The 27,923-nt window shown below is 36.1% G+C and overlaps 1 protein-coding gene across 3 annotated transcripts; it reads right to left on the minus strand.

The window, feature by feature from the left end:
- Positions 1 to 1,135: 1,135 nt before the first annotated feature.
- Positions 1,136 to 27,822, minus strand: KIF14 (kinesin family member 14). 3 transcript variants are annotated; one of them, XM_085231552.1, is made up of 30 exons: positions 27,751 to 27,822; positions 25,500 to 26,671; positions 24,356 to 24,610; positions 23,141 to 23,228; positions 22,266 to 22,364; positions 20,784 to 20,836; positions 20,217 to 20,247; positions 19,790 to 19,897; positions 18,821 to 18,937; positions 18,090 to 18,208; positions 17,177 to 17,349; positions 16,400 to 16,547; positions 16,235 to 16,298; positions 15,857 to 16,041; positions 15,243 to 15,345; positions 14,886 to 15,046; positions 13,927 to 14,074; positions 13,173 to 13,325; positions 12,705 to 12,831; positions 11,981 to 12,074; positions 10,983 to 11,121; positions 9,994 to 10,094; positions 8,362 to 8,456; positions 7,389 to 7,610; positions 7,063 to 7,247; positions 6,523 to 6,681; positions 5,419 to 5,538; positions 4,731 to 4,805; positions 4,014 to 4,152; positions 1,136 to 3,879 (listed from the first exon to the last, which is right to left on the minus strand). In XM_085231552.1, the coding sequence occupies exons 2-30, from the start codon at positions 26,582 to 26,584 to the stop codon at positions 3,485 to 3,487; spliced, it is 4,941 nt and encodes a 1,646-aa protein (XP_085087678.1). In that variant the 5' UTR covers positions 26,585 to 26,671; positions 27,751 to 27,822; the 3' UTR covers positions 1,136 to 3,484. The 3 variants fall into 3 exon arrangements, with proteins under 3 accessions (XP_085087678.1, XP_019474060.1, XP_003208691.1); XM_019618515.3 differs by lacking the exon at positions 27,751 to 27,822 and adding an exon at positions 27,411 to 27,706; XM_003208643.5 differs by lacking the exon at positions 27,751 to 27,822 and adding an exon at positions 27,352 to 27,706.
- Positions 27,823 to 27,923: the final 101 nt, after the last annotated feature.

The raw sequence follows: 27,923 nt of genomic DNA on the forward strand, positions 1-27,923 counted from the left end.
TGTATAGATTACTGGAGTTTCAGCTCAGCTTGATGATGTATTAATGCAATACGCTCTCATTCTGATAATGTATAGCCACCATATATATTGTATGAGTGAAGTACTTCAATGACGTATAACTGTAACAAGGGCACCCAGTGAGGAGAACACTTTCAGAAAGTAGATTGTGTTGACACATTACCTAGCAGTGCGAATGTACTATTAACAAGATGAATTGCAGAAGCTGATTAAAGAAGCTGTAAGGCGATGTTAAGTACAGCAATGACAGCAGAGTAGCAAAGTTCCTGGCTGCAGCAAGTGAGTGCTTGCTCAAATGAAACAGCCATGGGCACAGAAATAATGGAAAGCATCTGCTTACCTTAGGAAAGTTTCAGGTATGCAGAGAAGTCCAGTGAGATACCCTCATCTCTATTGCCAACCCTTAAATGAGGTCCAGTCACTCAGGGGCACTGCATGCACCTGAGCTCTCCCGGGTTGGCCTGCCTTCCCACCAGGTACTCAGTCACTGGTTCAAAACATGAATTAGCTTTTCTGCTACAGAAGTCTAGTTAGTATGAAAGATAGCAAGACAAGCTGTATAAGCTGTTAACAGTATTTTCATTCATTGTTAAAAGCAAAACCTGATATGATTAAAGTTGCCCATCAACCCACTGATATCCCCATTAAAACTATCAGAAATCCAATTGCTTGCATTGTCTTGAGCAAGAGTAAAAACTGAAAATCAGTTTGAGCCCTGAGTTGTGATATACTTGACCTTCTCTTTTAAAAATAAGAGCAGTTGATAAGTTCTATTATTGATACAAAGAACTGTTAAAAAACCCAAGATTTTTTCTGAGCATTAAGCACAAGAAAGGCAAGCATGATTCATCATCTGGCAGGTGGAACATTACTCAGTAACACATTTGAAAAAACCTTGACATCACTAAAAAAGCAGAAATTGAAGACGACTGAGTACTACAGCATTAATATATGCAGATCAGATCACAACTAATCGGCCTCTAAAGGTGTGCTGTTAAGCATCCTCATAAGGGAGAGTTCAACTTAGATAAAGATGTCAATTTTTTTGTTTCACTTCAGTTCCACAGAAGCTAACTTCTTTTGGTATTTCAAAAAGCTCCCAGCAAGTATGACAAAGGAAGGTATCAAAAGCAACTTTATACAGAAGAAATCCAAAAAGGCATTTACATTTAAGGTTGTAAAAATTACGATAAGTTACAAATGATCTAGATTCACTCTCTACAGCATTAGCACAGAGGTAAACAATTCAGAAAAATCAGTTACAGTACTTAAAAACTTCCAGCCAAATACAAAATTACACATTTCCAAAAGTACACGTACACCAAGTTCCTCCTCACTCGAAAAAGTACAAAAGCTGGATCACTAAATATACTTTGTTAGCCCCTGAAAAGTCTAATAAAGGCCTTAAGTAAAAAAGTGATTAAGCAATGCTGCACCTCAACTGAGGAACACATTAGTACATACAATAAATACCGTTAAATAATTTTGATGGTAGCGCAGCACTGCAACACATTTTTGGACAAAGTATTAAGGTACACTAGCCTTCAGATAATACATTACTAGTTCAGCATGATTACATTTCCCTCCAAAGCAGAAAAGTGCAAAAATACCAAATAACAGCCATTTAATTTTCAGAGAAAAAGGATGATTGACTCCCTTCACTGTACCCCATTCAGAGAAAATAATTCTAAAAGCCTGAACTGTTCTCAAAGCCAACATTCTCAAGATGCTGTGCACTTTCCCTCACAAGCAAAGATGATAGGTGTGAATATCTGGCTTCCAAGTTTTGATATAAAAGAAAATATTTATGTTTCAGATCCTAATTTTCTTAGCACTATTGTAAGATGTGCTAAGCCCAGGTCTCCTGGAATCTAGTGTTAAATAAGTATTCTAAAACACTTTCATTTCTGTTAGTTTGCACAAGCAGACCAAAACTAAGTGGTTAAAGAATATCTATGGGGAAAAAGCAGAAGGAAGTAGCTGATCAGGAATGCCATTTTTTAGCCTAGCAGAGCTCCATTGTTTCTAATGCTCCTGTCATTCTATAAGTAGAAGTGTAGGAAATAACCTGCAAGAAGGGCTAAGATGTAAATCTGTTCCCTATTCTTTTAACAAACCACATCCTAGTAAAAGCCATAAAGGAACATGAAATACTGATATATAACAAACAGCCACATTCTTTAAAATAGTTCAAAAAGCAGCATAGTTAAATCCAGGCCATAATACAACATACATTTCTAGAGAAATTATACCTCGGAATGAGGCAGAATGGTAAGCTAATCAAACATGATGAGGAAGCAGTAGAATACAGTGTTCTAAAAATCAGTGATGTGGGTGAAATCCTTCTGCATTTATCAGTGGGATTCTGTTATACATATATACATACATATACATCAGAGTCACTTAGATTTACAGAACACTTGGGAAAGACAATTAGTAATGTGCATGGATTTAGTCAGATACTTTCCATCTTTGCCTCGTTTTTCACTTCGTATGTGTGAAACTTGAACCTCAACTAGTCTTGTGCCCATAATACTTCAGCTCTAGTTTTACTTGTAGGTTGTGCAACTCAGTGCAACACTCCACAGCCTCACAGGATGACTTGCATTTTATTTACTAAACGCTATGCTTTGGTTCACTATGAATAGTACTCAAAGTGAACTGAGCAAAGCTAACTTCTAGCAACACAACATGAACTTGCTTCAGAGTTGAAGACCATTATCACTGCTACTTTAAGACCAGATTTTTCAATAGACTACAAAACAACTAAAAATAAGGATTTGTAAAATACTTGACAATTCTATTTTATATATCTTCCCCCTATATAAAGAAACACAAAAGTTTTTGTTTTTTTTGTTTTTTGCCTGCTTTTTAAATGTAGTTGGTATTTCAAGCAGTGAAAGGCATAAAAAACACCTTCCAGTTGCCGTAGCCCTGCTGGGTCATAATACAGAGAAGCAACAATATTAAGAAAACAAAAAAATAGATACCCGTATCATCTACCTTATTCCTAACTGCCCTTACTCCTAACTTAAGGCACCTAAGTTGAAGGCATAAAATGAAAAAATGCAATGTCGTAACGTGTTTATATTGTTCCCTGTTTTTTCCCCAACAGTTTTTAGTATCTTACTTCACATCATATCAAGTTCTATTTCAGTGTTGTTTTCTTTGGTTGTTCATTGCCTTTTTTTTTCCCCCCAAACTTTTGTATTTAATTATTTCTTATAAGCTCATTTAATAGAAAATTCCATTTTTTGTTAACACAAAAAGCTATATTTTAAACTCTATGTCTTAAATTTCTTTTTTTTCCCTTGGGAAATTCTAGGTACTTAGTATCATACAATAAAGTTATTATTTTCACACCATTTACTAACCAGTACTAGCAGTATGTATTAGCATTCAGTAATATGCTACCTTCACTTCATGGAAAGAAAAAATATTTCCCTGAATTCTTGATAGCAGTATTTTATACCCACTCTATCACCCTATCAGGTGAGAGCTCCCCCGAAAGTGCAGGTGGTGACTGGAGTTTATATGTGTGTTTTGGAACTCCCTTCTGTTTCCAAGAAAGTTCTGCTTCACTTGTTTCAACTCGTTTTCCTTCAGTCTCAGTAGTTTCATTACAAGCAACATGAGATCTCGGTTTTAGCTGTCCTTGTTCAAGTTCAAAACTCAAAATAAGTGAATCAACAAGAGAGTCCAATTCATCTAAGTTCATAAATGGCATTGTTGTTCTCTGGAAAGGATTGTTTGCAGAAGCAGAAGACAATGCAAGTAAACTGAAATAATTGTTAAAATATCCAGCTATGATAGAAATCTCTCCTGCAAAGCTCCTGAGCAGGCTCGTGTTTCTGAACGACCCTATGAGAAATAAAAACAGAATCAAAGGTAGTATTCCACAAAAAGAGATCAAGCAGCCTTCCCTCTCCCCTTGTATACAGATCACCTTTAGTTTACAAGTTATTAACTAGGTAGGTAATAACTCAGGTAAATACCTTGTAAGGTAGAAGAAACAATCTGATGCACTTCAGATAGACACCGCTCCAGTTCCAAATATTTCGCAGCGATGTTGGTGCTTCTCTTTATTTCCTGATACAGCCACTCCTCTTCGGGTAAGTGAGATTGTATTCCTTTCTGTATTAACAAACAGTAATTTAAAGAGACCTAAATACATGACAACAATCCTTAACAGTTAACACACTGTTCCACATTTAGTCACACCAAAGTAGACCATTTAAACACTAAATAAAAGGCATGTTAGGCTACTGGAAGAGCTCTGGGAAGAATTGCCTATTCTTGGCAGGAGGGAAAACAAACAAACAAGGTAACTAAAATCCCAAGAAAGGCTTGGTTCTTGGAAGGTAGATTAAGTTATCTGTCCTAGCTTTTAATTCAAATAACCAGCAACTGCAGCAATTAATTATTGCAGTAGTTACCCAGCTTTACTAAAATTAATGAACTTCAGGCCATTAACGAGCAAAGACAGAAGAATATATAAATAACCCTAGAAACAGTAAATAAAATTTAAATCAAGCACTTTTAAGTGGAAATGCAGTTCCAAACACAGGAATGCCCTTAAGGGAGGAAGTGGTGTAGTGCAACTGTAAGTATATGAAAGGTTATCTCAATTATTATTTTTTTTTTTGTTAAATGCACCTTTTTAGTTTAAAAACCAATTTCAAAGCACAAATCTGGTGAAATATTTTACTTACCTTTCTGCAATGAGAGACATTACTTTCAAGGAATCTGGCTAAAGCCACGGCATTATCCTTAATTTGACTTTGAATCTACAAAGGAACATTACATAATACATTTGAGTTAAGACACAGGAGAAGTACAATATTTTAGAAGCAGAACAATGAGCATACTAACAAGGATAATATTCAAAAGCAAAAGCAATGTTTTTTGCAACATAAAATGAAATTTTTAAAAATTAAATCCTTTATGTTGGTCGCCACCAGTTAACATATCTGCAAAATTTCATTTAAATCCTTAATATAGGAGAACCAAATGAGCAAACTTAAGTGTTTATTTCAGAAAAGTTCTCCTGTAATTATTATGCCACTGCCATTTTAAGCAGCGGGGTAAGATTTTAGCTCATACTCTTGTGTTCTCTCTAAAATATTACTCAACCATGAAGTATACATAGGACTCCTGCCAGTAAAAAATAGCCTGCTGCAAGTTAATAGTGTTATTTGAAAAGCAGTCTGTACAACTCCTTTTGCTAGAAACATGAAAAAAATTTCTGCAAGACTTCTATCTCTCTTATCTCTTATTTCTGCTACTTACTGTAAATTTATTCCACATGAACTTTCCAAAAAGAACTACAGAAGAATAAAGCAATATGACAAAGCATCTCTGAAAACACACCAGTCATCTCTAATTTTAGTATTCTCTCACCTCATTTTGTGGATACTGTTTCACTAGTTCTTTCTGCATCATTCTTGCTTTTTCTTGTACAGTATCTGTAAGCAACACCAGCCCTGAGCCTACTCCATCATAAACAGCACGTACAAAGTCCTTGTAAAGCAAAGGGTCAAAACATGATTAAAAGAACTCATATGGCCATGCGTAACACTGTAACACAAAGGAAAATGCAGCAATGACAGCAGGGTAGCAAAGTTCCTGGCTGCAGCAAGTGAGTACTTCCTCAAATTAAACAGCCATTGGGTGCAGAAACTAAGGGGAAATCTGCTTACCCTCGGAAGGCCTCAGATATGAAGGGATCTCCAGCAAGATACCCTGGCCTCCACTGCCAACCCTCAAATGCTGTCTGGGAAGGGGCCGACTCCTTCCAGTCCACCCCTTGTGTGCACCTGAGCTCCCCTGGGATGGCCCTGCCTTATCACTCAGCTAAATCACTTAGCATTTCCATTATACCTTGGAAATGAAATGGACTTTCCATAATGGACTAAAAATACACTTGTTTTGTTTTATTTGCTGGCCTATTTGGCCAAGTGTGATTCTTGAACAGAGGCTCCTTTTAATTTTATTCAGATTTCTGAAAATTCAGTATGTTATCAACAGAGACTACTGATAAAAATATTTAACTTGTTGAAATATGCCTACTTGTATGATCTCAGTGCAGATGCAATCCTGAAATTATAGCATACTTTCATATTCATATACATTTGTATATGAAAGATGTACATACTTAAAAGTTTGGGGCTTCTTGATTGTGTGATTTGGAGATATTTGGTAGTTTTGAATTCTGTTTTTTCTCTTCCAATGCTACGAGTATATACTCATCTTCATAAAACTCAAAAATTAATTCCATTTCTTAAATTGTTTGATATAACCATCAGACTTACAACCACAACTACTCGAAACAACTGTGAATGTCAACACTAAAATTACTTCATATTTAAGTCCTATGTTTTAAGATACATATAAGAGTAAAGAATACAAGAACTCCTCAAAAAGATATTATGTGGGACAAGCTTTCGTGCTCAAGTATTTTTCATACTTATCTAGAAAGTCATTATTTCTATTAAACTTTTTCACCTGTAGACTGATTGTAGAAATAGTGTTCTCTTCAAAAAAGGAAATATCAGTTCTTGTGAACACAGCCAGGTGTCCTATGCATTTCATTGTCTGTTTTACTGCTTCGTTGACTTTGCTCTGTGCTTCTGTTACCATTGAGGATATATCTGAAGAACATCCCTTAGAAATAAAAGCATGCCGTTCATTGAAACTAGAAAGTATGTGTGTTCAAAGAGCACACACTTTGTGTAGTACAAGTCTGTAACGCCAAATAGCTCATTGCATTTTCAGCTTTATATCTTCCCACTTGCACCTGTTTCTCTACCACAGATAGAAGCCAATACCTCATAACCTTAAAGAGAAATGATAATATTATACTAAACACTTTTGATAGAATTAGCCTTCAGGCGGCTTGTAATGCTGCAACATGATGAAAAGCACAGCAGTGACAGTTAGACATTTGGCTGTTTTTAGCATGTGTAGTTAATATTACTTTAACATACAGGATTTCTCATTACAGCAGCTGAGCCACATTCTCTTTGTCCAAAATGCACACTTTACCTGCAACAGTAACTGTAAATAACCTCCCAAGTTCTTTACTTCCTGTTTTATTTCTTCATTTATCTTCATAGATCCAATGCATTTCTGCACATCGTTAAGCCAAGTCTTGATCAGTACCACAAGCTGGTCAAAAGCAGAGGTAATTTTGATGCCGTAGGACTGAGCATCAAGGTCAAGATAGGTTACTACAAAAGAAATAGATCTTCAGAATGTCTTCTCAACAAATTAAGAATGTTTATTCTTCTCATCACCTAACATATGGTTACACTTGTGAAAGGCAATTCACTGATGACATTTATCTTAATGGTTATGAAAGCCAGACTTACAATTTTTTTGACAGTCTTCATCTTGCAGCTCGTAGGCTTTAGAAATGGCAGAAACTCCTGAAGAAATTGTAAATAAATTAATCAGGAGATGATCTGCAATGCTCTTTCCTCCTTCGTGATTCTGTTCCAGTAAATCTAAAGCTGAACTTATAGATTCTTTGCAAATTCCAGGAAGAAGGGAATCAAAAAAGTTTGGGCATATGCTGGATTTATTCTGTGCACCTGTATGGTATAAAAGTAAAATATGTAGGCATGAAACTCTTCACAGAAATAAGCAGACAGAAAATCTATATGACCATTTTGCATTGTTTCTTCAGAAATGTTTAACTGCCAGAGATAGCAAGTTGAAAAAAAATGTGTATACGCAATTCTGCACAATTTCTAGGATTAGTTAGTACAAATTCCATAGTGAAATTCTTGAACATAAATCCAACTTCTTCAGCAATGGAAAACATGGACAGAAAATGAAGAAAATAAGCCAACCTAAAATAACTACATAACCACATTTGGAAGACTGAAACATCTGGGGAAAAAAAACAATACTTATAAAACCTGACAAAGAGCCAGGGCAAAACTTAGCAGCTAAATGAATAGCAAAAATTCAAGCACATTCTCCAAACAACTGTACCAGCATTCGGCCACTGGCAGTTTGTTTCTTGAACTATCATCATTCTCCCATAAACTGCCAATTAAGCACAGTAATGTTGCAAGTATAACTCATTAAAAAAAAAAAAAAAGCCAACCAAAAAAACAGTTTCAAGTGGTGGTTAGAAGCTTTTATCCTAAGAAAGCATAACTATAGAAACAAAGAAAAAGATCCACTTACCAGATTAACATTCTGAGCGTGAATACGTTACAGTCGGGACACTTTCCATTTTGTCCCCCATGATCATTGCAAGTTCATGCATTATACTGAGTATACTGAGAACTTGGAAATACTAAAGTGAACAGTGATCTGCCATACAGTAAGTACCTGATATATAGGATGCTTGCGTGTTCTGGATTGGCTGCAATTTTATACCAGACAAACATCCAGAAATTCTCTTGTTCTTCATGAAACTCCTACTTCTGGAAAGGATGAGAGTGTCAGTATATTAAAAACTTAAAGAATCTCTCTCCTAGTGCTCATTGAAGGATCAATGAACGTCCACCAGGCAACTGTGAGTGTATGTATTTACATATGTAAATGTATGTATTTACATATACACACACTTTCAATTCATAGAACTTGTTAACACAGAACCTGAAATAGCCTGTCCTTTTTGCTCCCTTGCACTACACATAAGAAACACCAAATCTTAGATCAACACATGGAATTCAATTTCATTCACCAGTATCCATGACTGACACAAGTCAGCTGCTGACAATGCAGCAAGGAAACCTGTTTCTCTCTTCCAATAGCTTTTCTTGTTCAGTTGTTTCTAGGAGAGGCAGAATGAGAACAAGTACACTTCTAAGGTTCAAGAATACACACCTACAACATTAGAATACTATCCAGAAGCTTCAGACAATGCAGAGTGTTCCAACATTATTTTATATTTAGACTAAAAAGAAACTGTTTATTCATTGTGTTCTTTTCAGACTTGTTTACTTGGAACAATCACCCTTTCACCATCAGTTGAAGTGACCTGCTTCACAGCAAAATAACAATAATCAGCTGCAACTCACTAGCAAAGCTGTAAGGAAGCATCAGTTAGCATTTATATTACAAGCAACAATTTGTGCAATTCTAGAATCACAAACACTGTTACAAGACTGAAACTTCAAACGCAAAACTTTCAGACCAGCTGCAATTTATTATTAAAAAATATTGCTGTTGTATTAAGGAGCCATGAAGAAAACCTGAACAATATATTTTGCTCCATACCAACACCTAGATATTTGGTTCACAAAACCTCACACATGTTTTGGTCGAATGCACTCTTGGGTCTGGGGGAGCATCCTTCCCCTTATTTCTTGTCCATTTTGGAAAAATAAGATTATGAACAAATAGATGTTCTCACTAACATGGTGTATAGGAAAAGTAAGGATGGTAACAAAAATTTAAGTGCCTATTCAAGACTGCTTATGCTACTAATTGAATAAGCATTGTACCTTATATCAGGTTCTCCGCAGGTTAATGAAAAATCCTATGCTAGAAGTAAATTGGTCAATTTCTGGAGATAGCTCTCAGAAGACAATTAAGAATGGCTTTATCATCAGCTGATTGTCAACTGTTACTCACAAAGCCTGCTGGCACCGATTACTCATCCACTGCTTTGCACAACCTTAGAAATACTACTGTTTAATCTGCCCAACTGCTTTAGTGGGAATGCAATTCTTATTATTACATTGACAACACTGCACATTAAAACACATTTCACAAGGGAACACAGTAAAATGCAGTAAGATTACACACTTAGTATTAACTTCCCCCATTCCTCACGTATGTTTCCTTCTACATTAATTTGGTTTTAATTTAATTTTTCATTTAATTTGTAGGCTTGTCATTATTATAATCTAAGCCAAAAAATATAAACAAAAGATTGAGTGGCTCAGAGGTATAATTATGCAAAGTAACTTCTGATTTGTATTAAAGGGGGGTGAAGGAATTTCAAATGATCACCTTCTTCCAGAAAGAGAAGAAACTGAGGCATCTGAAAGGTCAGGCTCCCACTCATCAGCAGGGTCATAAAATACATCAGCAGCTTTATTGCTATCATTACTCTGGGAAATAAAGGAAACAGAGAAGAAGAAAGGTTAAGTAGAAACTGAGAGATAATAAAGCATACAGTACCAGGATGAAGACATCATGTTCTGCTGTACAGCAGTAGATTTAATCACAGAACCACAGAACTGTGGGGGCTGGAAGGAACCTCCAGAGATTGAATCCAATCCCCCTTAATGTTTTCCTTTTTGTTAGGAAACATACAGTTTAAAAAATAACTAACTGGCATCTAGGTTGAGATGCAAGTTTTTAAGACGCAAAATGAAACAAGAGACGTTTAGTGAAGACACTCTGCTATTCAGCAGCTTAAGATATAGGATACAGGAATACCAAGTAAAAATCTTCACAGCTCTTTCCATATGACAACATCTATTAAAATTTTGTGTATGTAATTCACACAAAAGCAGATATAAAAATAAATAAATTTGTAATGGTTTTAGCCATATTTTTGCATTTGACATAGAATTTCTGCTACTGTCAACATTCAAACAGGTTTTAATAATAAACACAATATAGTTATAGCACTGGAAATTTTTGCATCTCACAGAACTCATTGTAAAGGAATGTTTTCTCTTTCATTTTTTTCTGGTTTTACTTTGTTATTTTTTCTTTCCCTTTTGATCAAGACAGGGAAAGATTTTAATTTCTGATACAATATATCAAAAACCAAACATACGTATATAACAAGTAAGATATATATTATATACACACACACAAATGTATATGTTGAGGGTGTTTTTGTGTGTTTGTTTTTTAAGATCACATAGCAAAAAAAAAAAAACCCACAAACCCAAGACTCTCCTTATATGATTACTATGATTATTGAAATATCTTCAACAAAATGTTACTGCTCATTAGTTAGTGTATTTGCCTAAGTTCTTACTGACCTCATAGAGTTCTTTCATAGCTGCTAGTTTGCATTCAAATTTCTCCAGGCTCCAGAAAGTTGCTATGCGCAGTTTGATGTTACGAACCTGTACTTGAACAGAAGACACTGATCCTGTTTTATCATCGGTTTTCTCATGCCTGAGAATTTGAGGAAAAAAGAAGAAAGTAAATACGAAGTACTTGTAAGGTAGATCATATAGGGACCAAACATTTGATTACAAGCCCACTAATAGTCTAGGACACCATGTTTCTCACAAAATACAAACATTAGTTTCCATTTTAAATACATTTATATTTAAAAAATTTAAAAGAGAAAAAAACCTTGCAGTCATAACCCCATACTAATTCCTAGGTCTCAAGAAACTCAAAACCAAATATGTGCTATAAACTCCTATTGCCAGAAACATCTGAAAGCCACAGTGAAACACCCACTCATCTCTACTATAGTAGCCATGTTTACTGCAGAGATTCTCTTGCACTTTGTGTATCTGCACTCCTGCAAAGGACATCTGGCCATTATATAGAAACAATTGGTCTCAAGTGCTCAATATGCAGTGCACGCACGTCCTCAGGTTTTCACTTCAATCTACCTCCATTGTGTTAAGTTTATAGGGTTACATCATAGTGGCTGACACATATATCCTGGTTCAGTTTTGTCCAAAATTAGAATCATTTCCATTGAAAAAACATCTCCAAGATCAGAAGTTTCATCAAAATAAGTAATGTATTTAACGTGCCTTCGGACCTCTCTGATATGAGAGCTGAAAGACAATGGACATAGGCATCATTCATCCCCAAAGCATGCTTAACCCAAAATGAACTGCCTAATGTAAATGTAACTTGATTTAAAAGTAACACAACTAAGTTACACATTCCTCTAGAGCTAGGTGGAAAAAGTGATCTGTCATGTTCAGAAATCTGTTCAAAGAACAATAGCTGATTGCACTTCTAGAATCCCCACCACATATACTTATAACCAGCTCACTCAGACACTTACCTGTTAAAAATAGTGTTTTTCCCTAATTCACTACTAATGGTGTTGGCCTCTTTGATCATCACAGATAACTTCAAAGAATTCCAGCTAAGAGGAGCTAATAAAGAATAAAATGCTTAATAACATACATAATGACCAAGTAGTACAATGCAACAACTTACAGGTTTAAAACACAAAACAAGAGCACACACGGCACCTTGCATGGAATTTAGCCGTTTAGCTGGTCTGCATTTTCTCAGTAAGAAGGGGAAAAAAAAAAAAAAAAAAAAGAACTTCCCAGATAGATGACACTTGGAAAAAACCAAAAGAAATGTCAACTAAGAGAAGGGTATATAAAGAATAACAATTTAACATTAGATATTATAGATTAAGCTAATCTGATACAGGAGACTAAACAGAAGCAATTGTTACTCCAGTTTCTCCAGTAGATTAACTCCTAACTTGCTCAGCCAGACTGAGAAAGAAATTTTAAGTAATTGGGGTAAATATAGACTAGCTGGGAACCCACCAAACCACCCTGAATGAGTTAAAATTGAGTTTTTAGCACTGTCTCAGATCCATTGTTTCCAAAAAGTGAAGGATGGTAGCAGCCATAAGACTCTTATTTTTCATGTTTGTTAGAAATGCATTAGAGGACAAAAATAACTTCTGGATTCACACTCATTAAATCCAAGTCAACTGTGCAAAAGAGAAATCACTGCTCCTGCAACATTAAGTACATACTTACTATTCACAGTTTTATTCCCACTTGCACGATTCTTCTGAAGGGTTTGAATTTCTTCAGCAATCTTCTGTTTCTCATCTTCTAGAGCCTTAAGTATTTTCGCATGATGAATAGTATGATCTTCCAAAGCCTGAGGAAGAGAGAAAAAAAACATGGTATGAAACTCAACAGCGCTTACTTATGATTATTCTTAGTCTTCCCGTTGTCATTTTAAGGACTTCTACAACAGAATCAAATGCATCTTCCACATCTGCCATCAGTATGAAACCCTTCATCGTCCATTTTTGGCAGGTTTCTTGTTTTGGTTAGATACTGAAACATTTAAAAGAAATACAGAAATGAAAGAGAAGCAGCATAAAAAACAAGCAATGAAATAGTAGTTGTTGCAGATACATGAACACCAGTATAAAGAAAAAAGGACCAATACTACATTTATTCTTAAGAGACCTTGCTCTTTCGTTTTATAAGTACCTGCTTAGTAGCTAGGGTCTCCATTTCCAAGCGCTTCTTATTGAATTGTAGTTCTAGCTCAAGATTTTGCTTTGCCTTCTCTAATTCCTGTATTTTACTTGCAGCCTTTTGATTGTTCAGTTCTTGCACTTCCTTCTTATGAGATTCTTCTCTCTAACAGAATCAAGGACAGACAGAAAGAGGTATGTCACTGCTATAGTATTTCTGATCCACTCCCTAAGCAGATATTAAGATTTATTTTCACTTCAATACATTGAGAACAAGTAGCCCCTATGGAGGGCACAACACATACTAGAATAATACAGCAACTTAGGAGACATACAGAATAAAATTTTATTGTGGTATTAGTTCACATACAAGTTACACTTCCATCAAATTTACAGAGGATTATTATTTTATTTCATAACTAATTATACATATTATAATTATAATGGATAAATGTATAATTATAATGTATAAAAAATTATAATTATATATAGCAAAATTCCTAGGATAATTCTGAAGAGAATACCTACTTAACTTCTTGAGTTAATAATTGTGACTTCATTTTTGTATTTATTTTTTAAATGAAGAACAAGGTCAGCACACCTTAAGATACCATAATGGTATGCAAGACAGGAAGAGGAAAAAAAAAAAAAAAGAAACCACAATATAACACACAACAAATACATCCTGACATACTAATGTTTCTGTTTTACTACCTTCTGATTTACTCTGTTTTATTGTTTTCTATAAAAATGCAGTGGCAACTTACCACCTCTGCTTCCAGTGACTTTATTTTGCTTTCATAAGCTTCTTTCTGTGATGTCAGCTCTTGCTGAACCATTTCTTTTGCGATTTGGACACTTTTCATCATTTCTTCCTTGGCTTTGAGTCGTGCCTCTTCAATTTCTGATTCAAGCCTGCAAGTACACATTTAGAATGCTGTCTTTAATCTCTTATAGGCTGCATAGAGGTCAATCTTACCCACTTCTATTGTGACATAAGGAATAATGCTAAATAGTCTCCAATGTTAACAGTGAAGATGTATTTTACAACTTCTATATTTTACTTAGGTATTTTTCATTTCATAGAGAAAACAGACACAGGTGGAAAGGGAAAAGTATTTTACATTTACTTAACTTCCAGTTTTCCTTCATTACATCTCTTTCACAAAATTAAGAACCATAACAGAAACTCACACAATCATATTAAGATGCAGAAAAGTATATTTTAAGTCAATGCAACTTGCAGTTTAATAACTCCCAAGAAAGAAGCAACAAAGAATAACATGGCCTTTTCTCAAATTCTCCACCATCACAGATGACCCAAGTTGTAACATCGATCTCATTTTTGTAGAATATTTGTTTTTCAGCCTCTCTGAAATCTCACAAGTAGGTTTCTGATGTTATATATTTGGGGATACAGTGCAACTGAAGAGATAAACTACTTTGGGGATCTCTGTAGTTTAACCTTTTCTACAGCAGTGGCCAGCATTCTCGGCAAGTGGACGAGACTGTGGTATCACCTCTTAAAAGTAAACATTCACTTCAGACACATCTAGAAGTTGCATTCCCATTACAAAATGAGTTCATAATAAACATTACATTTTCCAGTTTTCAAATATACCAAAATAAGTGATATTAAGTTTCTTATCACTTCAAACCACTCAAGAGTAGTTAGAGTAGCTAACAACTGTGACTTTTAGTAAAAGAAAATGAATGGAGTACGTACTGTGCTCTCTGTGCAATAAGCAGTTCATTCTTTGCAAATTCGAAGTCTTTCGGACCATCATGCAAAAGTGTAGTTCCACAAGACAGCCCTTTAATTTTTTGAACCTCTACTGGATGATTAAATCTGAAGTAATGATCTCCACCAAGGATCACTCGATCACCCTACAGGGGAGGAGAAAAGTATTATTCCATAACTTTTAGATTTATGGGCTTGAAACAGACGATAGGAGTTGAAATTGAGAAGAATTTAATTGTATCAGAGCTGTCTAAGAAAAACTGTACTCTGAAATTGGAATAGGAATACAGCTACAAAATCCACAGATGCAAACATTCCTCTGTTATGAAGTCAGCTACTCACATGATGCAGAACTGTTGGGTTTACAATGCAGTTCCCATTTACATATGTCTTGGCTTCTCTCAGTGGAATTATACTCACTTGGCCAGTAGTATTTTTTATAACACTGAAAACAACAAACATTTGTTACATCAGTAGCTTATGTTAATTGCAAGCGATGTTTCTTAATAGACTAAAAATCAATACCTTTATATATAGTGTCCTATTTTCCTTTTTCTGGATGCAGATTGTATTGTTTAGTTACAACTTTACATAAACATTACATAGTGAGAATTGTAAAGGCATTTCACTCAGCATTAAGTTGAATGGGAAAGGATTATCATACTCAGAATCATTTGATCAGGACCTTGTGCAAGATTTTTACATGAACAGATTTCAATACTTTAATAAAACGTACAACAAAATTGAACTGCTTAGGTTAATGCCTTTCTAAGGAGAAATAGAAGCCAGCTTCCTTAAACAGTGAACACTGGAAAAATTATCTTCTGTAGTTAGAAAGCCATATTTTGCTACTGCCACAAGGAACAGGAACTCCAAAAGCAAAGCCAAGATCAAAAGTACTTCCTGCTCTGGCATAAATAATAAAAGAGAAAAAAACTTCAAAGAATACTACATACCAGTGATCATCAGCAATTAGCACGCCAGAAAGCTGGATATCATGTTTTGAATCTGCTGTATACCTTCCAACTGTAGTTTCTCCTTCTTTAATCATATACAGCAGCACTTCAGAAAGCTGGGGATCTTCATTCAGATTGACAAGGTTTGGTAAACGATTGTCCATTTTGAATGCAATTCCTGCTTTCTAGATCAAAGATGTCAGCAAAAAAGATTATTTTATGTATCCCAATATCTATATCATTCTGTTAAAAAAAAGCAGCATTGAGGAAAACAAGCCTTCAAAGTATTCTAATTCTTCTGCAAGGATTGCTGATGTCATCTTTTCTGTATTATTTGCTATGTAAAGTGAAGGAGAAAGTTAAAGAAAAAAAACATACCTGCAATTCTTTTATATCTTCTAGTTTTCTTTTTTCTGCTTGCTCAAGTTTCGCTTTCCAAGCCCTTAACATATTAAAGGAAAATGTAACACTGTCTTAAGAACAAATTTGAAGTATATAAATTTTACTATTTGCTATTTAAACACACATTATTGACTACCTTACCTTTGCATTTCTGTCATGTCCCTTTCCTGCTGGTGCAATTTTATCCTCAGAGATGTTATTTCTTGCAAATAATGTCTGTATTTTTCAGGATCCCTGTTCTGAGCACTCTTCTGAGCTGCCTTCAGTTTTTCAATTTCAGCTCTCAGCTCTATATTAGACAAACCAAAACCAAATAACACACTAAGAATTATGGATATGATAGGGTTTAGACATTTCAGAACAATACTAGAATATTCATCCTGATATCTTATTAAAGATAAGCAAAACATCTTTCCCTATTCCAGGTTCTCAATTGTAGCTAAAGATATTTTCTTATCTTCAGTATAACAAAAATTAAAACAACTACACGAGAAAACCATCCGCAACTCACAAAGCAGCATAACGTTAAGAAGAAAAATATATCCTAGTAGCCTAGTTAAGGGTTTATACACAAAAAAGCAGAAGAAAAATTATTTTTAAAATTACAGAGCAGTTGAATAGCATGTAATTAAGAAAAACTGAACACAACCAATGCTCAAAGGTGAGTGTTACTTTGGGGGCACACCAAACTGCTATTTATAAAAGTATCCCAATTTTAAAAGAGTTCATGAAACTCAAAAGCTTCCTCAAAGATGATAGTGCTTGACTTTCTAAACAAAATTGATCAGTAAACATTTGAAGAGTAAAGAAATCAGTGGTCAGTCAGCACAATTGTTAGTATTAATGTCTCTCAAGGAGCAGTAAATTTAACAGACAGAAATGAATAAAGGTCTTAAAGACTGCAGATGTCAACCTCACCTCTGATTAACTTGGCATTCACATCTTCATTTACTTTAGCCATGTTGATAATTGAACATGCTTGTTTTGCATAGCGAAGAGTGCTGAGTGTTTCTTCTGTACTGCTGGCAGCTGGACTTATTGTGGCAATCATAGCAGTTTGTGAATTTCCACCAAGACTTTCCTTTAATAACCTTTATTTGATAGGAAATTAGAAGTACATCATACAAAATACCTGTATCTTGCTACTTTGAGAATGATTGTCAGCTAACTTAGAATACAAATGTCATATTGCTCTTTACTTGATTCAGAAGGCTAGTTTATTTCTCCCTGTAGTCATTTTGGTAAGCAAGTTTCAGATGTCTAAGCAGAAAGGAAACTTGCTCTGGGTGCAGAAACATATCAATTGCTCTAAGAGCAAGCCACACGTTCAAAGTTTTGTCTTCACCAGAACATTACTTTGGAAATAGCACCATTATGGGGGAATAACATTTTTGCTATGCCACTGAAGCACATGCCTCAGTTCAAATCACATAAAACACTTCATAGCAATCCTGTCACAATTAACAGAAGCAGCATTACAAAACTTAAAGTTTTGATGCACGACAATATAACAAGCGAGTAATTAAAAAACAGACCATACAAAGTGCAAAAGAGATATAGTATTACTCCAGTGGTAAGATGGACTAGGAACGGCACCAAAGTGAGGATGCAGCCAGACAGATGTAGTAACATCTTTTGTAACATATATGGAGGAAAAGAGACAATAAGTGTACTAAGCCCCAAATCAGAGATCGAATAATTGTACCTACCCAGCTCCTCCTATCAATCTACTTCTGCACAGAGGTAAAACAAAAGAATGGCTTCTGGAAGGAGAATTCACAACCCAAGAAAACCTTTTACTGCCACAAAAAAAACCCTGGAGCATACATACCAAGTAAGGACAGATTCCCGATAAGGAATGAAAGTTTTCTTCCCATTTCGTGACAGCTTGGAGAGTGCAGAAATGACTTTTCCAAGGGTTAACAGTGATTTATTAATACTCACACCCTCCTACACAAAGCAAAAATAAAAAATCTACAATTATATTTGCTTGTGTGATACTGTTGATTTACTCATGCTTATTTAACGCATACTGTAGATGTACCATATCAAATGTCACCACTGATTAAAAAACGAGATGCAAAAGTACTCTCCATCTTCTCTTGGAAATAAGAAACCCCGGTCTTTAACAGTCCTACGAACTATTAACCTAACATAGGCAGGTTGACAACTTGTCTCTTAATAGGAACTCTATTTATTTAAATTCCAAAAATGGTAAAGTCCCAACTGTATAACATGTGATTCACTCATTTGCAAGTCAGCTGCTCATGCATGCAGTTCATTCTTACGCCTTTCAGAGGATCATTAGGCCTGCACAGCAAAGGGAGTGCTGTCCCAGGCAAGATCTGGCCTGCCATACAGCACAGTCAAAATACATTTTAAGGCTGCTGGCCCTCATTGGCAAAATACTATACAAAAACTTATAAGCATAAGGGCTACATGTCCTTTTATGACAACTCTTGTCCAAAAGCATTGGTAGAGGAGGATATTTCAGAGTTAAAGGTTAGAGGCACTCTGTGAAGAAAATCTTTTTCCTCCCCACAGATATAAGTTGTGATTTACCTTCAGCCTTTCTCCAGTGGTCTGAGCAGTAGAGCAGCATTCACTGCCAGCTAAATCAATTAGATTTACATGGCTGGTAAGCCTGTGATCACGTTGCTCTTCATCCACAAACTTTACCTGGAAAAATTGGAGAACTCTGCATTAAACTCAATATAAAATATCTGAGGACAAGCAGAAATCTACCAAGCTTATCACTTTATAACAAATAAATAAACCAAAAAACATTAACATTACTATTTACTTTTTGACAGAATACTTTCATGTACATCCCATGAAGGAGATTAAGTCCACACAATCATAGCATCAAGAGTTTACATGTGCATAATTGCATAAGCAAGAACTGCACAAAAATGGACATTTAAAACTACAGCTCAGTGCTCATGCTTGACTGCTGCCTCTATCATCTAAACAACCAGGGGAAAAATTTTAGGACTAATCCTGATAGACAGAAGAAAATCTAGCGTTGTGAAGAGTGAGTTGAAGGATAACAGGGCTCAAGTAATTGGGCAGAGAAATAAAGAACAAAAAGCCACATCCAAGTTATTTGTAAATGGAGAAAACTGCCAGTCACTAGACTTCTTAGGAGCTCCACTTATTTTATTTCTTTTCAGAATTATCTCACTAAGTCAGGTTTTGTCTCTTAAATACCTGTAAATCAAACAGGAATTTGTAGTGCCTGTATCCCAGAGATGAAAGGATGACACAGGTATCCTGAACTACTTACAACCACTCCTAGATCTGCCAGTCTTGGTATATTTATATTATTTCTATAAATATATACAGCACAGAGATAACAGAACATACTCAAAGTATGTTAAAAAAAAAAGCACAACAAGCTATGTAGAAACCCATGTTAAAATGCATCCACCTCATTCATGTATAACTTGCCCAGTTTTCTAGGCAGCACACAAAACAATTTTCTACCATGTGAGTTGAACAGATAATTCAAAATAAAACACCCAGCAATACCTTGGTTTGAGTCATAACAAGAGTGAAGACAGAATGAGATCTAGAACTTTTGTCATTCATTACTGTAGCAGCTGTTGCTCTCTGCTTATTTCCCAGTTCAAGCCAACTCTGTAAGAGAAAAAAAAAAACCAACTTTTTGGTGCACTCTGGGTAATTAACTGCAGTTTAAAATATTTGCAAATCAAATTATTACCACAGGTGAATCCATACGGGTGCAATCACAACTTAATCATATTAAGAGTGTGATACTTGCTTGTATGTGTCTGCTCAGCTCCAACGCACAGGACTAGTGCTTGCTGTACTTTTACATCTGCTGAAATGTCATAGAGTGCTGAGCAATCTGCAAACCTTTTTCTTCCCTTCCATGGAATTTTGTTTTCAGCAACAAATGAATAAGTAAGTAGAAATATAGCTGAACAACTCTTACCTGGATATCTGAGTAAGAACTGACAACATTCCTAAAGTGAAAGGAGGGGAAAAAATAAGATTCAGACTTCTCTTTCAACAATTTTACTTGCTGTGTGCATCTTTAAATACTTCCTAAGTTAAAGAGAAAATACCAATATATCAAAAAAGTTCCAGTTGTCCTGAGACTTCCATTGTTTCTAAGCATTGTAAAGTAATTCTAATTGTATTATAGCCAATGGAAATACAGCAAGCCACGCTAGACTGGGTGAAATTAAGATATTGTCTAATTCCGTGGTGAGCACAAAAACTTAGAATCTCAAGATAATAACACAGTACGCCAGGTCTATGCTGTACATCTACTAAATCACAAATTGCTTAAGGTTGGAGGGGACTTCTGGAGATCATCTGGCCCAACTTCCTGCTCAAGGAGGCCTCAAAGAAGAAGCTGCACATCTAAACAGCTTTAGAAGATTGCCAAGGAGTGAGACTCCACACCTATCAGGGCAAAGTGCCAGTGCTGTCACTCACACAGTAAAGCAGCACTTCCTAACGTAGAAAACACTTCCTGAGAGTAGTTAAGACTTACACTGTTAGGTCTTCCACATATGGTCCTAACACTGGATGCTCTCTTACACGAAGCTGGAAAGAGGAAAAAAAAAAAAAGCAACAACATATTAAGTGTGCATTACTTAGAATAGAATTATCTTAGAAATAAGTGGCAGTTTCTGTACACGTCTAACACAAAATCTCATGCTCGATTTTGTTGATTATCATCATCTAGAACAATATTTTCAGGATAATACCAAAAGCTGAGTGTTTCTACCTGCATAAGAAATCACAGCAATCGCTCTAGACTATTGCTTACAGAGCTATCTACAAGAATATTTGGATAAAACTATAAAATAACTATGATATTAAATAAAAGATTTATATTAAAAAAACACCACCCATTGATGCCACAATATATGTTTTCAACTTAAACAGTTTGACTCAAAACCACAGACAAAACTCAGCTGAATGTACACCTGCTGTAAACCATACCGGGTATTCTTTACTTCTACCTGATTGACATTAGTCTGTAGTTTTGGATAAATGACTTATTTCAACAGCAAGTCAAATATACTTTATCTTCTCTCTCAAACTAAAACTCCAGGTTTACAAACAAGAATTGGACATTGCACTCTTCAACACTGCCAAGCACAGAAAGTAGGACGGTTTTTTTTAGCAGGAGGATTTTTTTGTTGATGTTGTTTACTTCAGTTTTTTAATAAATCTAGAGTGATGAATTTCTTCTCTTCATCTCTTAATTCACAACAATTTCTTTAGCTTATAGTTTTACATATTCTAGCACAGATATTAAAAATGAGCTAAGCTAGTTTTAATTAACAATCCTTAACTAGTTACTTGGATTACTGAATACCCCCCATACCACCCCCATTCCAGTTTAAGAAATAAAACAAAAGTAAAACCAAACAACAGCAACAACAAACAAAACAAAGGAACTTCCTGCCAGCCCTGGAGCTCTAAGCAGTACATTACCCAGGGCAAAATATTGGAATGAAGTTAGTCATTTTTCCTAAGCTTTTACATGATAGTATTTTTCTGTAGCTGAGCAACATAAACACACAAAGGAAAGTAAGTAGATAGGAATTCTCCTTTTGCAAATATGTATTTTTTTTTCCCATTAATATACTACTGTCCACTGAAGATCAGTGGTGAACAGGTACCTCAGAAGACAAACAATAAACAAATATTTTCCAAAGTGAATGGGCATGACAATAGGATCAAGAACTAAGGAGAGAGCTGGATCAAAAGATGTTTTGAATGGTTTAAAAGCTGTTCTCTGTATATATTCATATATATACACACATACATACACACAAAAACCATTTATATGCCTTGCCACTGTTTAAAGTCCTACAAGCAACATTTTGTTTACCTTGAATCTTATTAGCAATCTGAATTACTTAGATAATTAAGAATCACTCAACCATTATACATTATGACATTTACAGAAAAAGCCACTGTTTTGACATTGCGTATATACTTGTTTCTGAGGGCAACTTACTGGCTGTTTCTTCTGTCTGCTTTCAGCATTAAAGACAAGGAGATCATGAATTTTCTCATTGTAAACTTCAAAATAGCTCATTTCAAGGTGATACAAGACCTAATAACAACAACAATAAAAAGATATATTCATCTTGTCCAAGACACTTTTTCAAACATTCTTTCTCCCTTGAAAACTAACACAGATGATGAGATTCTGCTGTTCATTATGATTTGCTAAGTTTACCATTGCTATACCAATTAAATTTGAGAGGAACAGAACGTAATCCTTCTTTAAGGCACTATGGAAATGGTCACAACTGTTTACTAACCCACTTAACAACATTTCATTTGGATAGGAATTCCAATCAAAAGAAATTGTGATCTCAATAAAGAATCTCACCTTCTATTACAAGGCCTTCTCTCTCATATAGAGTTATGCACAAATAAAGGTCTATTCTCAAAACAGAAAAGGAAACATTTATAATGAAATTTTTAAGAATCTTAACAATTCAGGTGGGGATAACTGAACTTTCATTTAAGTAATTTCATCAGGAACACTGAAGTAGAAAATCAGAACTGGAAAACTCTTCAAGCAGATTTCACATTGTTGTGTGACAGCACTAAAAGATGAGTTCATATGCTTTGAATTTTATTCTATGTTACATTTTTTTAAACAGCATTGTCACTAAAGAAGGAAAACAAATGTTGATTTGGACTATTCAGAGAAATCTCCTAATCAGAGATACTAGCAGAAAGAGATTTGTATCAGCAATAAAATGTAGACATCAATAAGCAGATAAACATGAGGGTATAAAGCAAAAGAATGAAACAGTTAAAGATACTGAACCACTCTACTCACAGTTCTGCATAAGCTGAGCTGCATAATCATCCTACCTGTTGCTGGTCCATCTGTGCTATCCGAGTGAAAAGATCTTCACAAAGTCTTGGAATTATCCCTCTGTCTTCATCAAAGCCCATCATGCTATAGTTATTAAAAAATGCTAGTTTCATTTTCTAACTCCTTATAGCTAATTTTAATATTATTTGTACACCTGGAGTTAAAATGTCATATGCTTCTTTAAGTACTAGAAGTAACTAGTTATGAAATAAACTTGATTTAAGTTGGCAATTGTTTGAGCAGGGGGGTGGACGAGATTTTATCTGAGGCCTGTCATGATTTTCTTGATTCACCCCCTTGAGAAAACTCAAAGAGAAATTCTAGAACAAATGAAAAAGGACTATGAACAAGTACTATAAGAAGTACTATAAGCAAGAATTTTATCTATTTATGTTTGATATCTACACATATGTATACCACTCTCTGCATCCCATCAGTGTGTAACTCAAGCCCTTTTCTCTATCCTAGTTGCTTCCTGTTCAACTCTGCCACAGCAGAAAACCAGCATACTGTATTGATTCAATTACAGTTCAGAGACTAAGGTCAGAGAGCTACACAACACAGTTGTGAGAATACGGTTGCATAGATATGACCTGAGAACACGTTATTTTATATATATATATATATAAACGATATATATATATATATATATATATATATATATATATATCAGCCTTGCTAAAAATACAGAAAGGGTTGAAGGTAAGTGATTTCTTTTTATCTGAAAGCACAGGAAAAGAAAAAGAATACTACAAATAGGATAACAACAATAGTACTGAGCATATCTTCTTTTAGGCCAAAGTAAATAAATACTACAAGTGCATTTTAAGTTCCCACTTATAAAGATCATAGAAATGGTTTTAATAGATGTGTGGTTGTAAAGAAAAAGCTTTTTAGGCATTCTAGAGAAAAATACACACAAGGTACATAGGCTTGGGTATCAAACCCCAAAATACTGTTTGTCTGGGATTGTGTGTAAAGTTGGTTTTTTTGTTTGGTTGGTTGCAGTCAACATCAGATACATAAAAGCAAGTTGTACAGGTAGCTTTGTCCCAGTAAGTATTAATGTCTCTCTGTTTTATTCTTTTAAAATGTATAACAATATTTAATACAACTTAATAGCTAATAAATCTATAGCACAATCTCTTTTCATACTTCACGTTGAATAGTAAGTAGCTACAAGATTGTAAGAATTGTATTTCGGAGCTTACGTGTATGATTTTCCAGAACCAGTCTGCCCATAAGCAAAAAGACAAGTGTTGTATCCCTCAAAAGCTCTTTCCAGTAGCGGCAACGCCAAAGTTTTATAAATCATTTCTTGGCTTGCAAAGTTAGGATGACACTTGTCAAAAGACCAAAAAGAGAAGTCATAACTGAAGCTGTACAGTTGGTTTGTGCTTGGATTTCGTACAGCTGTCTCTGATCCACTCATAGATACTACAGGGAGCAAGTTCTCGTTTTTCTCTCTGAATGGAAGAACAAGAATAAATACAAAGATGAACAAGTGTAAGCTACATTCCTTACATTAGTTTCTTCAGTTAATTTCTTCTGGAAAATAAAAAAAAAACGGGCAATCATCAGTTAAAAAAAATGAAAAGCATTCAAGCTCAAAATAACGACTATTTAAAGAACAGCTCCAAGCTGCAATAAAACAAATTCTCCTCTTAAAACCTTTACCTTGATGTAGAAATATTTGCTAATTTTGCTATGTATTAAACATTATTGAGCCTATGGAAAAAAAAAAAAAAAAAAAAGACAGAAACCAATGTACACTGCTGTTGTTGTTTAACCCAACAGGCAGCTCAGCTGGTGCTGAGCAGCTTTTCACAGCTCTCCCCTCCTAGCAGGATTGGGGAAGATGATAAAAAAGCAAAACAAAACAACAAAAAAAAGCAATGAAGTAGAACTCATGGGTTGTGATAGTAACGTAATATGGATTTAAAAACCAAGCGATGGACAACAATTGCTCACCACTCACCAACCAGTGCCCAGCTAGTCCCCAGCAGCAGCTGCCCAAACAGCCAACCCCCCTTAGTTTTTTCACATGACACCAAGTGATATGGAATATCCCTTATCCCTTTGGCCAGCTTAAGCCCTGGTTCAGTCCCCTCCCATCTCCTCGTGACCATCAGCCCCTTGCTGGCAGGACAGTACCAGAAGCTGAGAAACTGAAATGCCTTTGGCTCTGTGTTTTAGCAACTGATAAAATATTTGTGTTATCAACACTGGTTTACTCATAGAGCCAAAACATAGCCTCATATCAGGCCCTGGGAAGACAATCAATTCTGTCCCCGCTGAAACCAGAAAAAAAATATAGAAGGTATTGGGCAGCAGAGACAAGACTATGATACAAACCTGCTACTGAAAGGCCGCACACGCACAGCTACAACGACTTTGCTGTTTTCTACTTTAAAAATATCTCTCACAGTGCTGTTGCTTTCAGCTAGGGTTTCAGCATTCTCATCTGCTTTTGCACTTATACCCACAGGAGGAGAGCTTGTTTTCTTCTCTGACACAGTTGGAAGATTAGCTGTTTGTTTACTTGAAGCAGATAGAGATGACTTAATCTGAAAAGTGCTGTTCTTTGGTGTAAGCTTAAATTCTTCTGTCCAAGCTTTTGTTGGCGTCCTTGGTCTTTCTAAGCTGTTATGCTTTAACTGTTGTAACCTTGTCTTTCCAGCTATTCTTCTTAAATCACCTTGTTCATTCAGCTGCTCTCCTGATATCTGATTAACATATTCTGAGGTAGCTATTTGTTCTGATATAGGCACTTTTTCAAGTTTTGCAACAGCAGCGCTCATCCTACATTTTGAGTGCAAACTGCCATCGTTTTCAATATTGCCAAACAAATCTTTGCTATTGGACTTATAACTCAACTTCGTAACTTGTTGACCTTCAGCTAACTTACAACTTGATTTAATATAATGGGTATCATTATTACTAATACCACGTTGAAACGCAATCTTGTATTTTCCTTCAGCATCAAAGACACTATTTTCTGTTCCAGACACGGTATTCCCATTAATTGTACTCTTTTCTACAGAGCCACTCTTCACACGCCTCTGCAGGGTGAGCTTTTTCTCCATTTGCTTATTCTCTGTACCCTGGGGTATATTTTTATCAGATTGTTCGCTACTTAATGCCAGATTTTTGCTTGTCCTAGTTCTCCTCTGGAGCGTTAATCTGTCCTGAGGTTTCAGTGTAAGTGATGTGTCATCCACATTTTTACAGGCCGAAATCACATAGGTCCTATTTACTTCCTCAGACTTATTCTGGGAACATGACAGAAGACTGTCCTGGTCTTTTCCTGACACCTGTGATGCCAGTTGCTGCCCCAACATTTCGCTGCTGGCTGAGGCATTTTGTGAAGCTATCTTCTGAGAAGCAGTACTACGTCGTGCCTTATAGGTCTTCCTTATAGAAACTGTGTAAACAGGCATTTTGTCTTCAAACAACTTAACATTAGGACTATAGCAAATACAACTGCTTCCTAAAATATTATACTTCGTTGCTTCTTCTCACAGAACCTGGAAAGATAAAGCAAGAATTTTATGATATTTATGACAGATTTGAGTCATACTTCAGGGCACTGGCAGCTCCTTGCATATACTGCAGTAAATGTACGTTCCCAGATATCAGTAACAATCAGCATCCTCTATTTTACATCCAGTACTTAAATGCTAATCTATATTTGAGTGACTAGCTATTTGACTCCATTTATGGAGTTCTACCATTTGCTTCAGAAGCATCAGAAAGAAGCAGCAATCAGTGCAAATACCAGAGGGATCACTTAGTAACAAAGATGAGCAGACATCAATTCAGGAGATTCCCAAGGATTCCTAAGCAAAGGGAACATGAGGTCATGCCTCCATCACTCAGAACTGCTCGCATCTGTGGTGTTTGACAGACACCAACAGAACAGCACCATTAACAGCAGAACATTGCAAATGAAGTGGGTTCTACCAGGATTCTGATGCACAACATGAAATGTAGTAACAAAATAAGTTAATAAATATATTTGATACAAGATCTTATTTTAGAGCACTCTATTCCGTTCTCACATGGCAAAAGCACAAGACAACTAACCCAAGGGATGAAAGAAAAGTGGTATGGTTATCGTCTTTTTCACATTACTCATCTTTAAAGAAAAAAGAAGAAACAAACAAACAACGAAACCACACTTCTCCCACAGAGCGGGAAGCCGTACCCGTCCAGTCTCCACAGGAACACACTGTTACAGATCTGCCATCACCACCCTCTGCACACCTGTCAACTGCTACCAAACTGCCGTTAAATGCCAAGAAGTCATCCGCATTTCGATTCTTCCAGAATCGTATCGTCAGCAGGCAGAAAAAGCTAACGATCGGGAAGAAAGGGATCTCCAGCGGCGAGGAAGCGTCAGGCTAAGCGCTGCTCCAACGGAAGTTTTCTTTAGCGCTACACTTCACAGTTACAGCTTTCGGAGCGCGCTCCCTCAGCCCCCGGGCCGCGCCGGGATCGGCCGCCGCTCCTCCAGAAACGGCCCGTTCCCCGCGGGCGGCCCCAGGGACACCCATCCCCGCTCCGACAGGAAACCCTGACCCTCCCCCTCGGCCGCCCCGCTCACCCTCCGCTTCGCCTCCGCGCGCCCCGACCGCGGCTCGCGCCCTCCTCCCGCAACGTTTGAATGTGCCGGGCCCGGGGGATTGGCTCGCGCCGGGAGCGGCGTCACGGAGGGGCGGGACCGAGGCGGCCCGGAGCCTCTGCGCCGCTGGCGGCGGGGCCGGGGGGCGGGAAAGC

This window comes from Meleagris gallopavo, chromosome 10, assembly GCF_905368555.1.
Source record: "Meleagris gallopavo chromosome 10, MGAL_WU_HG_1.1, whole genome shotgun sequence".
NCBI classification, from domain to species: domain Eukaryota; kingdom Metazoa; phylum Chordata; class Aves; order Galliformes; family Phasianidae; genus Meleagris; species Meleagris gallopavo.

What these genes read in the sequence shown, in the direction of transcription:
- KIF14 (XM_085231552.1), bottom strand. Translation starts at nt 26,584, where the DNA reads ATGCCTGTTTACACAGTTTCTATAAGGAAGACCTATAAGGCACGACGT. An exon ending in CTAATTGCTGATGATCACTG is followed by an intron (nt 15,346 to 15,856) that starts GTATGTAGTATT and finishes TGTTGTTTTCAG; the next exon opens with TGTTATAAAAAATACTACTG. An exon ending in TCTTCTCTTTCTGGAAGAAG is followed by an intron (nt 8,457 to 9,993) that starts GTGATCATTTGA and finishes CATCCTTTCCAG; the next exon opens with AAGTAGGAGTTTCATGAAGA.